Source organism: Microcaecilia unicolor, chromosome 10, assembly GCF_901765095.1.
Source record: "Microcaecilia unicolor chromosome 10, aMicUni1.1, whole genome shotgun sequence".
Classification (NCBI taxonomy): Eukaryota; Metazoa; Chordata; class Amphibia; order Gymnophiona; family Siphonopidae; genus Microcaecilia; species Microcaecilia unicolor.
The window spans coordinates 194,502,671-194,521,314 of record NC_044040.1 but is presented as its reverse complement, the minus strand read 5'-3'; the positions used below and the strand labels follow the sequence as shown (position 1 = coordinate 194,521,314).

At 43.3% G+C, this 18,644-nt stretch overlaps 1 protein-coding gene across 4 annotated transcripts in view; it reads left to right on the top strand.

Moving 5' to 3' along the window:
* The first annotated feature begins 5,156 nt into the window (after window positions 1-5,156).
* Window positions 5,157-18,644, top strand: part of LOC115478824 (transient receptor potential cation channel subfamily V member 6-like) — a 53,269-nt gene continuing 39,781 nt past the window's right edge. For 2 of the 4 annotated variants that reach the window (XM_030216437.1, XM_030216434.1), the window contains exons 1-5: window positions 7,870-8,063; window positions 8,631-8,683; window positions 10,989-11,083; window positions 11,247-11,369; window positions 15,432-15,572. In XM_030216437.1, coding sequence (XP_030072297.1) covers window positions 8,667-8,683; window positions 10,989-11,083; window positions 11,247-11,369; window positions 15,432-15,572 — 376 coding nt within the window. In that variant the 5' untranslated portion in view covers window positions 7,870-8,063; window positions 8,631-8,666. Of the gene's footprint in view, window positions 5,194-7,869; window positions 8,064-8,630; window positions 8,684-10,988; window positions 11,084-11,246; window positions 11,370-15,431; window positions 15,573-18,644 lie in introns of those variants that run through there. The other 2 variants (XM_030216436.1, XM_030216438.1) reach the window with 2 other exon arrangements.

Below are 18,644 nucleotides of genomic sequence, written 5' to 3'. Positions count from 1 at the left end.
GATATGTTATTTGAACCGCTTTACTGTTCAAGTAGTATTGCTTGTTTTTGTTTGGAAAATTCATAAATAAAAGTTTTGAAAAATGCAATTTTCCATGTTGCATGTCATAAGTACATAAGTAGTGCCATACTGGGAAAGACCAAAGGTCCATCTAGCCCAGCATCCTGTCACCGACAGTGGCCAATCCAGGTCAAGGGCACCTGGCAGCTTCCCAAACGTACAAACATTCTATACAATCAAGCCATTGTGACATCACTAATGAGGTTGGCTCTTATTGGTGGAATGAGCCACTATGACATCACAATAGGTTAAATCACTGCTCTATGTAATAAAAGTGAGCCAAGTAGAGGACATAAGTACATAAGTAGTGCCATACTGGGAAAAGACCAAGGGTCCATCGAGCCCAGCATCCTGTCACCGACAGTGGCCAATCCAGGTCAAGGGCACCTGGCACGCTCCCCAAACGTAAAAACATTCCAGACAAGTTATACCTAAAAATGCGGAATTTTTCCAAGTCCATTTAATAGCGGTCTATGGACTTGTCCTTTAGGAATCTATCTAACCCCTTTTTAAACTCCGTCAAGCTAACCGCCCATACCACGTTCTCCGGCAACGAATTCCAGAGTCTAATTACACGTAGGGTGAAGAAAAATTTTCTCCGATTCGTTTTAAATTTACCACACTGTAGCTTCAACTCATGCCCTCTAGTCCTAGTATTTTTGGATAGCGTGAACAGTCGCTTCACATCCACCCGATCCATTCCACTCATTATTTTATACACTTCTATCATATCTCCCCTCAGCCGTCTCTTCTCCAAGCTGAAAAGCCCTAGCCTTCTCAGCCTCTCTTCATAGGAAAGTCGTCCCATCCCCACTATCATTTTCGTCGCCCTTCGCTGTACCTTTTCCAATTCTACTATATCTTTTTTGAGATACGGAGACCAGTACTGAACACAATACTCCAGGTGCGGTCGCACCATGGAGCGATACAACGGCATTATAACATCCGCACACCTGGACTCCATACCCTTCCTAATAACACCCAACATTCTATTCGCTTTCCTAGCCGCAGCAGCACACTGAGCAGAAGGTTTCAGCGTATCATCGACGACGACACCCAGATCCCTTTCTTGATCCGTAACTCCTAACGCGGAACCTTGTCAATTTTGTCCATTTTGTTTCCTGTGTTGGAAAGTGTGCTTTGCACAAATAAGTCATACTCTTTGCACAGTGAAATGGGAAATAGTATGCATTCTTCGGAAAGAGTGATTCCTGTTTGTGCATAGTTCATACTCTTTCTGAAGAGTTCTCTGCCAAGTCTGGATGGACCGTGCAGGTCTTTTTCTGCCGTCATCTACTATGTTACTATGTATGTTACTAAGTCACTCCCATTTCGCTTCTCCATTTCTTTCTCACAACCTTCCTTCAGCCCCTACCCTTTCTTCCTTTTCTAAAATCACAGAAGAGGAATCCACATCTTCTCCAAACTCACTGCCTGTTTCTCTGATCACATTCCTATCCATCTACTCAGCTCATTCTCTCTCTTCTAGCTGTCTTCTAGCTATCCTCAGTTTATCACTTTCCACTTCAAATGTTCCTGATGCCTTCAAACATGCTGTGGTTATGCCACTCCTCAGAAAACCTTCAATGAATTCTACCTGCCCCTTCCAACTATTATCCTAGCTTCCTTCCACATCCAAGCTACTTGAATGTGCTTTTCACCACTGCTGTCTTGACTTTATTTTGTCTCAAGCTATTTATGAACCACTGCAATCCAGCTTTCACCTGCTACATACTACAGAAATAGCCCTGGTTAAAGTCTCCAGTAATCTGTTTTGGCCAGATCTAGGGGCTTTGACTCAATCCTCAGCTTTTTCCTGGTCTAGCTGCAGTTTTTTACACTGTTGATCACATCTGCTCCTTGATAATGTCCTCGCTTGGATGTTCCTCCACTACTATCAAACTATCGGCTTTGGGGCTGTATTGGGACCTCTTCTCATTTCTCTGTATATTTGATCCCTTAATGTTCTGATCTCCTCCCATGATTATCGGTATCTTCTTCACACAGATGACTCCCAGATCTACCTCCTCGAACCAGAAATTTCACCAGAAGTCCAGGTCCAAGTCTCCAACAGGCTGCTAAAACCTAACGCCACCAACATTTGCCCTTTTTCTTCTGAACACACTATGAAAAACCTTATCCACACTTGTCATCTCCTGCTTAGACTACTGCAACTTCCTTTTCAAAGGTCTCCCACTAAACCATCTCTCTCCCCTTCAATCAATTCAAAATTCTGCTGTATGACTTATCTTCCATCAGTATCACTACACTCGCTTCTTCTTTTGTCACTTTATTGTCTCGCTACCCCTACTGATTTACAAGTGCATTCATTCTGCAGCTCCTCAATATCTCTTCCATCTTATCTCTCCCTACACTTCTCTGGGGAGCTGGTAAGTCACTCTCATCTGTACCCTTCTCCTCCACCTACAACTCCAGACTCCGTTCTTTCCACTTTGCTGTGCTGTATACCTGGAATAGACTTCCTGAGTCAGTACATCATGCTCTGACTCTATTCAAATCCAGGCTAAAAGCTCACCTTTTTGAAGCTGCTTTTATTTTATTTATTTACAACATTTATATCCCACAATATTCCCGCCCATGGGCAGGCTCAATGTGGCGTACAATAGTTAATAAACAAACCATAACACAATAGCAAAGTACAGTGGACAGGGTCACAGGAGGGGGAAAGAGAAGTCTGATGAGGGAATGGAAGAGAGGGTGGGTGACTGGGTACCACAAAGTGAGCCGTGGGCTAAAAGGCTGCAGCTCCTGCAGGACTCGTGGTAAACGCTCTGCCAAAAAAGGAAGGTCTTGAGACGTTTCTTAAAGGTCGGGTGATCTGAAGTGATTTTGATCTCCCGAGGCAGCCCGTTCCACAGTTGAGTGCTGAGACAAGGAAAAGAGGAGCCATAGATGGCCTTATATTTGAGGCCATGAGAAGCAGGGTAATGGAGAGTGTGGTACGAGCGGGCCGATCTCTTAACTGCTTATTTATTTGTTCAGTACCCATGTTGTTTGAATCATTCCCTAATCCCTTCTTTGTCCGGTTTTGAATAGATCAAAAGCTCTGTCTCCTATCTGCCCGCTATGCTCTGCAGATCAGTTTCTCCTTGCTGTACCTGCTCTTCAAGATATACTCTTGGCTACTCATCAGAAAATGTCTTCTGTTGCTGGACCTGTTCTCTGGAATACTTTTCCTGTTGAGCTATGGTGACTCCAGTCCTATGTAGAATTCAAAATTGTCCACCATATGTACTTTTTTAGAAGATTGTATGGCCCCATTGTTTATTTGCTAAACGTCCCCTTTGCTTCCCTTCTGGGATCCTGTGATTGCAATGCTTAGCCTGCTCTCCCTCCCTATCCTCCTCTGTCTCCCTTTTGCCCCTCCCTCTTTTATTTTTTTGCTCCTCTGCTTATACTTTTGCTTTTCCTATAGATATTTTTATTGTACCCCGCGCTTTCCCACTCATGGTATGCTCAATGCGGCTTAGGTACTTATTTGTACCTGGGGCAATGGAGGGTTAAGTGACTTGCCCAGAGTCACAAGGAGCTGCCTGTGCCTGGCCCTTGCAGATCATCAATGTGGCCGCGCAGGCTTCTGCTTCTGTGAGTCTGACGTCCTGCACGTACGTGCAGGATGTCAGACTCACAGAAACAGAAGCCTGCGCAGCCTTCTACATGGAATGTTGCTAGTGGAATAGCAACATTCCATATAGAATCTCTAATAGTATCTATTTTATTTTTGTTACATTTGTACCCTGCGCTTTCCCACTAATGGCAGGCTTACATGGGGCAATGGAGGGTTAAGTGACTTGCCCAGAGTCACAAGGAGCTGCCTGAAGTGGGAATTGGACTCAGTTCCTTTGTTCTCCAGGACCAAAGTCCACCACCCTAACCACTAGGCCACTCCTCCACTGTTGCTACTATTTGAGATTCTACATGGAATGTTGCTATTCCACTAGAAGTCGGCCCTTGCAGATCACCAATGTGGCCACGCAGGCTTCTGCTTCTGTGAGTCTGACGTCCTGCACGTACGTGCAGGACATCAGACTCACAGAAGCAGAAGCCTGCGCAGCCTTCTACATGGAATGTTGCTAGTGGAATAGCAACATTCCATGTAGAATCTCCAATAGTATCTATTTTATTTGTACCCTGCGCTTTCCCACTCATGGCAGGCTCAATGCGGCTTACATGGGGCAATGGAGGGTTAAGTGACTTGCCCAGAGTCACAAGGAGCTGCCTGTGCCTGAAGTGGGAATCAAACCCAGTTCCCCAGGACCAAAGTCCACCACTCTAACCACTAGGCCACTCCTCCACTCCTTTGTATTTCCTTTCTCACTTTGGGCTCTTTGTTTACGATTATTGTGAACCACTGTGATGGCATACACCCTACTGCGGTATATCAAATAAAGGAAACTTGACTGTCTCTTAAGTGTTTGTGTACAATGCTGTATAGGCCTAGTAATGGTATAGAAATGATAAGCAGTAATAGTGTGGCGGGAAGGGGCTCATGGAATTGATATACCACTTTTCTGTGGGTATAACCAAAGTGGTTTACATATGTAGGTATTTTCTCTGTCCATAGTGGACTCGCATTCTAAGTTTTGTACCTGAGGCAGTGGAGGGTTAAGCGACTTGCCCATGCTCATAAACAGCTGAAGTGGCAATTAAACCAAGTTCCCCTGGTTCTCAGGCCACTGCACAAACCACTAGGCTACTTCCTCCTGTTACACTACAGCAGGGCTGTTTTTGAGGGGGTACTGATTACCGGCACCTTTTCCATTGTCTGCTAAAATTGATCCATGGTGCTCAAGTTTTAATGAAAGAGCTCAGGCTCTACACACCAATTCTGCCTTGTCATAGATTCTGTGACTGGTTGCAGGGGGCCTGGCTATTGTGGGGTGGGTTCCTCAGTGATTACCCCGCCCCTGAAGGGTGGCCAGGCATTTGAGGGCACCTTTTTTGCTAGAAAAAAATGCACTGCACTACAGAATAGCCTGAAAGTGTGGCAAGAAATGGATTTCTTTGTTGTGACAACAGCCCTGTGTGGAGATAACGCTCCTATCAACAAGAACCAGAGACAGATAGGACTGCATCGAAAACAACTACTCAGAAGGAAGACTAACAAGTCAAGTATGGATTAATATTGCTTTTCTTATATTTAATATTGTTTTACTAGTATTTTGTGGTTTAATATAAAGGGACAAGTGATAAAACGAAAAACAGAAGGATATATAAACAAGGCTAAGATAATTTAGTTATTTGATCTGTTTTACGCTTCCTATTGTTTTGTTTTATTTATTTATTTGTTACATTTGTGTCCCACATTTTCCCACCTATTTGCAAGCTCAATGTGGCTTACAAAGTACCATGATGGCGCTCGCCAATTCCGGTGTGATACTGTTTGTGAAATGCGTTGAAACCTTTGGCGTTTGGCTTGTACTTGGAAAGTGCACCTTTACACTAAGCTGATCCTTGTGTTATGTAGTAAATAAATTGCTGTTTTCAGTATCACCCAACATACTATTTACCGCATTTAACCAATGTCTGTACACTGTAAATTTCCTGGAATGCCTGGAAGCCAAAGGCTGACCTATGAAGGCAGGAGAGAAACGCATTCTAAAAACAAACCAGTGGCCTGGAACAATCTTCCTCAACCCCTACGCCAAGCCACCTCCCTACCCATCTTCAAATCTCTGCTTAAAACTCACCTCTTCAATGCTGCCTTCTGCACCTAACCTTTTGACAAATATAGTATGCCCTATCAGATTGTCTCTACACTTGTCCTTTAGGTTGTACACCTGTCTTTTAGATTGTAAGCTCCTTGAGCAGGGACTGTCCTTCCATGTTAAATTGTACAGTGCTGCGTAACCCTAGTAGCGCTTTAGAAATGTTAAGTAGTAGTAGTAATGGTTGACGTCACTAGTAAATAGTGTATGATGAATCTATAACTAGGAAAGAGCATGTTAGGTTTACTCAGGAATATTCTTTCCAGTTCTTCCATCACTTTGTAATCCCTTTTGGGTTTAGCCACCTATGGAAATGGATTCTACAGCTCTTTGAATTCAAGCTTTGACTCCAGAACATCTGTCTAAGAAGGATGTTTAATTACTGGTGCATCAGGCTTCATAAGATGTTTTCTGCTACACTGCCTTAAACAGTAATTAAAACCCAAAATAAGACGATATACTCCTTTAGAACGATACGGTGGGCCAACATAGGTCTATCATATTAAAGTATGAGTTTACTAGATAAGGTCCTTTTCAGCATTTTAGAATTGTGAAGGTGCAGGACGGTACTCACGTCACTATCTTTTATGATTCATTCGGTTCATGCTGTTTTTTTTTTTTTTTTTACTGTATTTTGGAAGATTCATGATTTCAGACTTTCGTACATTTGTCATCTTGACTTTTAAAGAACATTGTGTAGCCCCTGACGCAGCCCAGTTGGGTGAAACACGGCCAGTGTCGAGCTGATTTGAATATTTGGTTGTCACTTAATAAAATATTTTTTTTATTGATCTGCTTTTTTTTCTTTCCTTTTCAGAAGAGTCCTTTGGCCCATTTAAAGATAGGAGTTCCATCTTTTCCAGGATATTCGAAAGAGTATCACAGCTTAATTTATTTCCACAAAGAATAGGCTGCATTGTTTCCTTATCTAGTTGATTTGAGATGATTTATTTACTAGGATTTATTTACCACCTTTTGGAAGAAATTCAGCTAAGGCAGTTATACATCAAAAATAAGCTGGACATAGGCAATAGAAAAAATAGCAAAACTATTTAATCATGGTATATATTATGGCTGTGCTGTGCTGTCTTCACCTTCTGTGCCCCCGAGCCAACGATGGCCAGCGTTTCGCTATGCTGCTTCAGGGTCTCGGTGCCTCGCTGAGCATTGTGGAATCGAGCCATGCTTGTTCCCACGAGGCACCGAGACCCTGAAGCAGCATAGCGAAATGCTGGCCATCGTCGGCTCGGGGGCACAGAAGGTGAAGACAGCACAGCACCTGTTTGGGCAACGTGGTCCAAGAGTACCACCTTTAAAAGATAAGTGTTGGTGCCAACAGTGCTATTTAGCATGTGAAAATAAAAATATCAGTATACATGAAAAGGCACAGTGATTACAGATACTATCAATACTGCAGGAAGCACTATACCGATTAAAGGTTTTTTTGGCCAGTGATGAAGGCAAGATCCTTGTGATCTGTTTCTGCTCCGATAGATTTATCAGTATCTAGGAGCTCTTTGAGGCCCTTTTTCCTGCAAGAGATAAACTGTTTTGCATACAGTTTACATTACAGTCATTTCTTAGCGGATTATTTCGCGATTTTTTTCTACCATATTTTATAACTACACATGTAAATTTCAGAAAGTCCATGAAACGCCCATTTCCCCAACTATAACCATGTCCCTTTTTAGACGTTTGGCATACTTCATTACAGAATGTGCTTAGCGAGTTGCCAATTAGTGCCAATTAGTGCTCATTATTTCATGTTTAGTGCTGTTTTCAGTGCTCATTAGCTTGTTAAGCTTAAGTTACGCATATTGTTATAGAAAACGCTTGGATTTCGGCGCGGAATTGCACGCTATATAGAATCTGAAGGATTATGTACTCTTACTGGTAGTCGACGTTCATTTGGAATGACTGGCAATCCCTAGTACATAACGTACATTATTACATTTAGCCCAGTTTCCTGCTTGGACAGTCGCATTGTCTACATGAGCTTGTGAGCAAAACAATCTGGAATGTAGGCGGGGCAGCAAATGCTTTGTATTCTACGGAGCTCCTCCTTTGCAGTAGCACTAAAGTTTATCCATCGTTGACTGCGGTTCTTCTCCCAGTTTTACCTACAACTACAAGTTTGATGCTACAGTGAATTATTCATAATTTTGAAATGAGACTGACTGTGAATGATGGAAAGAGTCAAGTGGATTATGTAAGAAAGTTGAAATCTAACTTTGTCCTGGACGTTGTGGGCACTTTGAGTCAGTGGGATCACAGGTAAGGCATTTACCATACAGGACAAGCAGGGCTTTTTTTTTTGAGGGGGTACTCGGGGGTACTGAGTACCGGCACCTTTTCCATTGGCTGCTAAAATTAACCCATAGTCCCCAAGTTTTAATGAAAGAGCTCAGGCTCTACACACCAATTCTGCCTTGTCATAGATTCTGTGACTGGTTGCAGGGGGCCTGGCTATTGTGGGGTGGGTCCCTCAGTGATCACCTCACCCCTGAAGGGTGGCCAGGCATTTGAGTACCGGCACCTTTTTTGCTAGTAAAAATGCACAAGTAACAGCAGATGAGAATTGTAGAGGTCACTCTTCTCTAACTGTTTCTCTTAGCCACTTTTAAAAATACTCTCTCTGCTTTTCTGGAAGGAGTTAGGAACAGATCAGTACAGGTCATAAATCTCAGTGTATGTCAAATATTTAGTAGATAAGAGTTTGCATTTTTATCTTAATAAATACAAATAAAACAAACAAAAAAAACCCTGACATATTTTTTAAAATCTGAAAACTGGAACACAAGGTGCAGAGTGACAAGGTTATTTTTTTTTCTTTTTTGGCAGCTACCAGGCAAGATACATAGACTGCTGACTTTTATTATGAAGGAATCATTAAGGTACCTTTATTGTCCGTTTACTAAAAATCCATGTGAAGTATAAACTTTACCTTGTTTATATCACCTTCGTTTTATGATGGGTGTTTTCCAAATATTCCATTTAGTTGATTATGTAATTAGAATTTCTTTTTAAAATCCTGCTGTTAAACCTTGGTTTGAATATTTTCTTATATTTTTATTTGTTAGGATTTATTTACCACCTTTTTGAAGGAATTTACTCAAGGATACAAAGAAGGATACAGAGCTACATTCATACTTTGCATGTATTGGTTTCATGTTTGCTTAGGGTTCTATGAGAATCAGCATAGATTTTCATGCATTTATATTGGTGGAACAGCCTAGGGAGAAAGTATTTAAGAAAAGCATTGGCAGTAGTTCAATCAACTAAGTTACCTGAAGTATCTGCTAGTCCTACTGCTTTAATGATACTTTAATTTCTCCGTTAACACACTGGTATATATTTTAGAAGCCCTATTCATATTTTAGATTTCTATAAATCTTCATTTCGGCATGTACCGTGTTTCCCCGAAAATAAGACACTGTCTTATATTAATTTTTGCCCCCCCCCCCCCAAATGCGCTAGGTCTTATTTTCAGGGGCTGTCTTATTTTTCAGGGAAACATCGGAGTTGGATCGGGGTTGGCCCGCCCGCCCTCCGTCGCTCCCGGATCTAAACTTAAACGCCTCCTTTCACCTTCGCAGCAAGCAGCAGCAGGGCAGGCCACTCCTTCCTTCCGTGTCTCGCCCTCGCCTGATGTAACGTCCGCGAGGGCGGGGCACGGAAGGAAGGAGAGGTCTGCCCTGTTGCTGCTTGCTGCAAAGGTGAAAGGAGGCATTTAAGGTTAGTTCCAGGAGTGACGGTGGGTGGAGGGGGGGGGCCCGGCGACCTCGGGTGGGGGGGGTGGCCCGGGGGCGGCCTTGTCCGGCTCTCGGCGGCCCTGCTTTAAAACAAAAATTTGCTAGGTCTTACTTTCGGGGGAGGCCTTATATCTACCAATTCAGGAAAACCTCTACTAGGTCTTATTTTCGGGGGATGTCTTACTTTCAGGGAAACAGGGCATATTAGACTGCACACATGTCTAAATCCCAATTTTAGAGATCCAGTTTATACACCGTTTAAAAAAAAAAAAAGCTTGTTTTTTTTGCATAACTATGTGTGTGCAATATACATGTTTAAAGCTCCAAAACGTGCATATGGCAAGGGGACATGGTCTGGGCATGTTTTGGGCAGGACTAGGAGGCACCAAAAAGATACACATGTGTTTCCCATTTCAGAAGGCGGCTGCATGTTTAAGCCCACCGACATCGGGATTTACACCTGATCCTGGGGATGTCTGGGTTTTAGAAAGTTGCTCATTTTGTTCAGCCCCTCACTGGAGGGAATAGGGGTGGTCATCCCCTTAATCCCTCAGTGATTTTTGTCCCCCTCCCCAAGCAACACTGGTATGGGATATTGGGCTCTGTGACAGCTTCAGAAAACATACATGTGTATGTTGGTATTTCAGAACACACACGTGTATGTGCCACACATATACATTTGTTACAGTGTTTACCCCGTTGATATTTTAAACATTTATAGTTATGAAATCAGTGGCATTCCTAGGGGGGGGCGGTGGGTGCGCTCCGCCCTGGGTGCACACCGCGCGCCTGACTGCTCCACTCGTTCCATGCTCCCTCTGCCCCGGAACAGGTCCTGTTCCGGGGCAGAGGGAGCATGGAACGAGCGAAGCAGACAGGCGCACGGCACCCCCCCAGCAGGTAAAAATGCACCTGTGGGGGGTGTCCTTTCACTGGGGGAGAGGTGGCTTTTCGCCGGGGGTGGGGGCACTGCACCCCGGGGGGGGGGTGCATTGGCGATCCGCCCCGGGTGTCAGCCACCCTAGGAACACCACTGTATGAAATGGATGCTCCCACTGCATGTAACAGCACATAAATGTAATCCCTACATGTCCAGCAGATCCCATTTCAAAATACTACCTGACTTTGACCTGTCCCAGCTTAGACATCTGAATTCTAATTTGTACGTCCTTTCTAAAATGCTGTTCACTGTGGATAAATACATTTTTGTAGAATGCTTCTTGGTATTTATTCCTAGCTTTATTATCTAGATCACATGCATTACTGTGTTTATAACAGAAACGTTTGCATTTATCTCTGCTTTTCTGTCATGTGCATCTATACATTGCATTTTTGCATACATGTTCTCCTTGGACAATTTTATTTAACTTTACAAAACCAACTTCATTTTTTCCTTTTGTTGTCATGACTTCAAAATCCAAATGTAGTGTTACGATATCATTTCCAGGACTAGTACACTCCTGTTCAAAGCTGCAAGAATAAATGATTACGTCACAATGAAAGCATTGCTGGAAAGCAAAGACATTGATCCTTTGGTTAGAGGTAATATAATAAGTCGACTTGTTCCTAAATTTATTTTTCAAACATATATATAATGTGACCAGTCGTCACTGGAATATTAGATAACATTTGTTTTGGACGTTACTTTCCATTGAACAGTATCTTTGAATCCAGCTCTAGCCCGTCTTTTCTTCTCCATACATAGGGGATTTTGAAGAGACAATTTTACACGTTGCTTTACTTAATGGCAGCAGAGAAGTTACAGAACTGATCTTGGACAAGGTTCCAGCTCTGATTAATGTACCAATGACTTCAGCCAAGTACAGAGGTACTGGATATGTAAACTTAAACATGTAGCTCTTACTGCAAACGTTAATGAGAATGGGTTCTCCGTGCTAAGAAAACATTTCCATGTTCTGGTAAACTAATCTAATATTGCTTCTGATTTCTAAGTCCAGTAGTTAACCTCTTTTGATTTGAATCCTCACTTCCAAAATATTGATACGTAGCTCATTACTGATAGCTTATAACAGGGGCATAGCCAGAGAGCAGACTTTGGGTGGGCCTAAGCAAGAAGTGGGTGGGTACCAAGTGTCCCCCCCCCCCCCCCCAAAAAAAAAAATATCTCAGCTGGTGAGAAAATGCTTCTCGACACCTTAGCAGTCGGTAGAAGGCATGCACTGAAAACTGAGCATGCGCAGGTGCCAGTATCAGAGAGAGCAGCGTTTTTGTTACCATCAGGGGGAAGTCTTCAGCTGATGGAGTTTGGGATCCCCAACAGCCAGAAGCGTAGCGAGGCCAGCTGACACCCGGGGCGGTTCGCCGCTGCACCCCCCTCCCGGGTGCAGCACGGCGTGCCCCCCCCCGGAGAGCGCAACCCCCCCCCCCCCCCCCGGAACACAGTCTTACCAAGGGGGGCGGGCGGGAGGACCGCTCCGTCCAGAGTGCAGTCGCTGGGAGCTGCGTTGGCTCCATTGGTTCCCCTGCTCTCTCTGCCCCGGAACAGGAAGTAACCTGTTTCGGGGCAGAGAGAGAGAGCAGTGAACAAGCGGAGACGACACCCCCCCCCAGCGGCGTGCACCCGGGGCGGACCACCCCACCGCCCCCCCTTCCTACGCCACTGCCAACAGCTACCGCTAAATATGTGCTACTATTGGGTGGGCCTGAGCGAGGCCCACCCAGGCCCACCTGTGGCTACGCCACTGGCTTATAACCACTGGAGATTTTTGGTTTCTTTCCATGTAAATATCTAGTTAAACTTCAAGGGGTGAGGGTATAATTTCTTTGTGTCATAGCAACTTATTACATTTATAAGTGCTAAATATCTGGATGAGCAAGCCCTGGCTATTCCATCATTATGTGGCTGAAATTCCTGTGAATTAGATGGAAACGTATATACAGTAAATAGTAGCTTATTTTGCCATTGCCTAGTTCATTTCTAGGAAAACATTTCCTTGTAACTTGTGATATGGATTACTTTACTGTGGACTAATTAGATTCCATTGAAAATATATTTTCCTGTTTTATTGGTGATAATCTTTATTCAGTTTGTTTACTTTTTTTTCACGTGCAAGTCTTTATTCCTGAATATTCTTGTGAGAATTTAGTTTAAAAAATATATTTAAAAAAACATATAGAGGCTCATTTTCAAAACGAAATAAGTAAAAAAAAACCCCATCATAAGGTGACAGATGCTTTTCTCACAAAAACGTCCAAGCTGCGATTTTCAACACCCCAAGTTTAGACATTTTGCTCCACAGTCTTTCCAGATCTCAAGGGGACGTGTTTTGATGAGACATGGGTGGCACCAGTGGCATTACTAGGGGGGCAGACACCTGGGGCGGTGCCCCACCCCCCGGGTGCAGCGCCCCCCCCCCAATGCAGCGCGGATCCCCCCCGGTGAAAGACCCCCCGCGAAAGAGCCCCCCAGGATGCATGCCGCTGGGGGGGGGTGCCGCAGCGCGCGCCTGCTGCGAGTTTACTAACTTTGCTCGTTCGCTGCAGCTCCCTCTGCCCCAGAACAGGAAGTAACCTGTTCTGGGGCAGAGGGAGCTGCAGCGAACAAGAGAAGTTAGCAAACTCTCGCAGCAGGCGCGCGCGGCGTGCACTTGGGGCGGACCGCCCCCACCGCCCCCCCCCCCCTTGGTACGCCACTGGGTGGCACCAAAAGATAGACATTTTTCTGCAATAATTGAATAAAAGGAAAACATTTAGGGTCAAAATTAAGATGTTTTTGGCTAGACCTGTTTCAATCATGACTTAGGGCAAGATGCACTAAACGAGCCTTTAACGAACAAGTTTTTAACCATGGCATGCACTAAAGGCTATTTTCTGACCGCGGTAGCAGCTAATGAAAACGGAATGCAGATGAGCAAATTGTGCAGAAACCCTATTGTAATGAGATGCACTAACCTTTTCCGATTGCCTTAATGGTGGAAATCGCCGTAAAATTTAGCGAGAGGTTGTACCTCTCGGGGCTGCGCTAGATCGAAAAATTGTCAAAAATGTATGTCATATACGCCGCCTGAAGACGCCGTGCCGCTCACCTCCCCGTTTTTCAATCAGCTGATATCGGAGAGTGCAGTTGAAATCGTCCATCAGAAAAATAGCCTTCCATTTTGGCCAAATAATAACAACTTGCTTTTTTGCAGTGCTTCACTCAGTTGAGAGACCTGTGATTGGCTCAGAGACTTCCAGGTCTCTCAACTGAGTGAAGCATGGCCAAAAAAGACATTTTTATTATTTGGGTATGAATAATGGCCAAAATGGAAGGCTATTTTTGTGATGCACGCTTTCAACTGCACTCTCCGATATCAGCTGATTGAGAAACGGGGGTGAGCGGTGAGGCGTCTTCGGGCAAGGTGATATCATAGGTTTGGCGATTGTGCGCATGCGTTTCCTATACCGCTGGCGGAGATTACACCAGATTAACAATACTTTCATGCATCCGACGTTTGAATACCACGCCGAACATGTGCATCTTTTTTTTTTTAGTACATCCTTCGTTTTTTCTAAAACGGTGATGACATTTACGTTTTCGGTTGTTTTACGTTTTGTTGATGCATCTTGCCCTTAGTGACAAAAGGTGCCTTAACCAACGGCCCTGTTTACTAAGCCATGTCATAGGCACGTTAGCGGTTTTAACACAGATTAACCATGTACGCGCATTAACTCTGTACGCGCCTACAATATCCCTATAGGCACCTACACGGTTAGCACGCGCGCTAATTGTAGATGTGTTAAAAACACTAATGTGCCTTAGTAAACAGGGGCCAAAATGACCAGTGAAACCTGTTTATCAGCATAAATAAACATTTTACTGATCACCTTGAAGATTGTGGCTGGCGTCTTCCACTCTTGTTGACTTTCACCCAAATTACACCCTTGGGAACAGCTATGCACAATGTGCTTATAAATACACAACATTTTTTTTTAATCATTTATTTATAATTTTTTCATTTTACAAGGATCACTTGCAAAACAGTAAAACAGAGATGATTGTACATTAAAACAAAATTAGAAGAAAACAATCTCAACAAGATAAATGGATTTTATACAATCTTTCTCTTTCTTAGACCACAAAATAAATAGGGAGAGTGAAACAAGACAAGGAGATCAATTTAAACAACAGCAAACAAAGAAAACGTGGTATTAACCCGATTATCCCCAGTTATTATTTATCTAAATCATTATTCCACATTGATCATCTGGTTGGTTTCTTCAAGACCATAACGGTGCATAGTCCATCAATTTCATTGGAAACATACTTATTGTCCAATATTAGTGAAAGTAATACACCTGATTTCATTTTTTTCCCTTTTAAAACCAGAAATTGTTTAACAATACAAACCCTTGAATCTCCAATCCAATTCCCGCTGATTAAAGTAATCCCAGTTTCACAGGCTTCACTCCTTTTGAATTAATATATTAAGAGGAATCATTTCAGAGGAAAAAAAACATTAGGAGTCATACCCGGAACTCTGGGAAAACAACAATCGCGATATTAATCATCTGTAGCAATATTCATTTTGTTCAAATTTTTCTGGTCTTTTATCATTTTTAAATCTTAACCGTTTCCTACTTTTTATTGTTTATTTGTTTATATTCTGCCTTTAAAACCAAGGAGGATTACAATACAACATGTATAATATTTATAATAACTCCAATAAAACAATACAAACTCTCAGCATGGGTACTTCTATGTACGTCTACATCTGTGCAATTTCCTAAGATCCCTTTCCCATGTGTGAAACATGCATTCCATGTGGAAAATGCTTAATAAAATTACCCTCTGTGTGCATATGTTTTAGACAGAAGAACAACACCTCTGTCCTGTCTCTTGCAATAAAAATGTTTGCTGCAGGCACTGAAACTCTGCAATATTTTCCAGGTGAAACTCCTCTCCATATAGCTATCCTCAGGCAAGATGTGAAAGCTGTTGAAAACCTACTGCAAAAGGGTGCGGACATTATCCATGCTCGGGCTTCGGGCATCTGTTTCTTACCTGGAAAAGAATCTTTATGCTACTTTGGTAGGGGCTTTTACTAGATACAACTGTAATTCTTTTAAGAATCTGAAATCAGTTTTACTGAGCTTGCAGTGAAAATGACAGAAGAACATTGTGGAGGCAAATAGCGTAATTGGGTTCTAAAAGAGATTAGAAGGTATGAAAAAAGGATCAACCACAGGAAACCTGTTAGACGCAAAGGTCAAAGTTGCCCGGGAGAGGAGGGGGAGACTATAGGAAAAGGTAGATTGGGAGGGATAAGAGAGAATATGTGGGGGGAGGGTACAGTAGGGGTGGTTAAAGGGTTAAAATAAAAATGTGGCTTTTTCCTTTTCCTGTTGATCATATGATGCTGTATCTTGATGTAGTTGGGACTCTTGTTGGTGTAGTTGGCTGGTAAGTGCATTAGGGATCCTTTTACTTAGGTGCACTAAAAAATGGCCTGAGCTAGTGTAGGTGCATGTTTTGGGTGCACGCAGATCCATTTTTCAGCGCACATGTAAAAAAAATGCCGCCTTAAAAGTTTTACCGAAAATGGACGTGCGGCAAAATAAAATTTGGCCTGCGTCCATTTTGGGTCTGAGACCTTACTGCCAGCCATTGATTTAGCGGTAAGGTCTCTCACGTTAACCATGTGGTAATCACCTACACACGTCGAGTGTATAACAATAACATTAACCTCTCTCTCAATATGCTAATATATCAACCTAAGCGTTTATTGTACTTCTGTATTATGTACTAGACTTCTACAAATCTTAGTTTTGTAACCGCCTTTCTAGCAATATGTAAGCCACATTGAACCTGCCATATGGTGGGAAAATGTGGGATACAAATGCAATAAATAAATAAAGTTGGAGTCACTGCCCGATTTTCACTGCATGGCAGAAAATTATATATATATATATATATATATATATATTAGTAAAGCAGGCCCATTTCTGACACAAATGAAACAGGCGCTAGCAAGGTTTTCCTCGAAGTGTGTATGTTTGAGAGAGTATGTGCGAGATTGACTGTGTGTGAGAGAGAGAGTGAATGTGCGAGATTGACTGTGTGTGAGAGAGAGAGTGAATGTGCGAGATTGACTGTGTGTGAGAGAGAGAGAGTGAATGTGCAAATGTGTGTGTGTGACAGAGAGAGAGTGAGACTGCTGGGTTGTGAGTGTGTCTCCTCTGTCCTCCCTCCAGCCACCCACTGATGCTCTTCTCTCTCCTGCACCCCCTTCAGCCACTCCTCCACTTTAATCAGCCTATATTAAATTCCCCCCATGTGCTACAGAAAAGCACCGAGCACATCCTATATAATAAAAGGCACCTCCAACGTTCTGAAGCCGTAGTTCCGGAACGTTGCAGGAATGCTTCAAGGCTTGAAAGCTTCACTTTTTCAGCTTCAGAACATTGGAGGTGTGTTTTATTATATAGGATATACAGTGGGGGAAATAAGTATTTGATCCCTTGCTGATTTTGTAAGTTTTCCCACTGACAAAGACATGAGCAGCCCATAATTGAAGGGTAGGTTATTGGTAACAGTGAGAGATAGCACATCACAAATTAAATCCGGAAAATCACATTGTGGAAAGTATATGAATTTATTTGCATTCTGCAGAGGGAAATAAGTATTTGATCCCCCACCAACCAGTAAGAGATCTGGCCCCTACAGACCAGGTAGATGCTCCAAATCAACTCGTTACCTGCATGACAGACAGCTGTCGGCAATGGTCACCTGTATGAAAGACACCTGTCCACAGACTCAGTGAATCAGTCAGACTCTAACCTCTACAAAATGGCCAAGAGCAAGGAGCTGTCTAAGGATGTCAGGGACAAGATCATACACCTGCACAAGGCTGGAATGGGCTACAAAACCATCAGTAAGACGCTGGGCAAGAAGGAGACAACTGTTGGTGCCATAGTAAGAAAATGGAAGAAGTACAAAATGACTGTCAATCGACAAAGATCTGGGGCTCCACGCAAAATCTCACCTCGTGGGGTATCCTTGATCATGAGGAAGGTTAGAAATCAGCCTACAACTACAAGGGGGGAACTTGTCAATGATCTCAAGGCAGCTGGGACCACTGTCACCACGAAAACCATTGGTAACACATTACGACATAACGGATTGCAATCCTGCAGTGCCCGCAAGGTCCCCCTGCTCCGGAAGGCACATGTGATGGCCCGTCTGAAGTTTGCCAGTGAACACCTGGATGATGCCGAGAGTGATTGGGAGAAGGTGCTGTGGTCAGATGAGACAAAAATTGAGCTCTTTGGCATGAACTCAACTCGCCGTGTTTGGAGGAAGAGAAATGCTGCCTATGACCCAAAGAACACCGTCCCCACTGTCAAGCATGGAGGCGGAAATGTTATGTTTTGGGGGTGTTTCTCTGCTAAGGGCACAGGACTACTTCACCGCATCAATGGGAGAATGGATGGGGCCATGTACCGTACAATTCTGAGTGACAACCTCCTTCCCTCCGCCAGGGCCTTAAAAATGGGTCGTGGCTGGGTCTTCCAGCACGACAATGACCCAAAACATACAGCCAAGGCAACAAAGGAGTGGCTCAGGAAGAAGCACATTAGGGTCATGGAGTGGCCTAGCCAGTCACCAGACCTTAATCCCATTGAAAACTTATGGAGGGAGCTGAAGCTGCGAGTTGCCAAGCGACAGCCCAGAACTCTTAATGATTTAGAGATGATCTGCAAAGAGGAGTGGACCAAAATTCCTCCTGACATGTGTGCAAACCTCATCATCAACTACAGAAGACGTCTGACCGCTGTGCTTGCCAACAAGGGTTTTGCCACCAAGTATTAGGTCTTGTTTGCCAGAGGGATCAAATACTTATTTCCCTCTGCAGAATGCAAATAAATTCATATACTTTCCACAATGTGATTTTCCGGATTTAATTTGTGATGTGCTATCTCTCACTGTTACCAATAACCTACCCTTCAATTATGGGCTGCTCATGTCTTTGTCAGTGGGCAAACTTACAAAATCAGCAAGGGATCAAATACTTATTTCCCCCACTGTATATATATTTTTTTCCCTGGCATACGTAGTGGACGCGCGTCAAAAATGAAATTACCGCACGGGCCACGAGGTAGC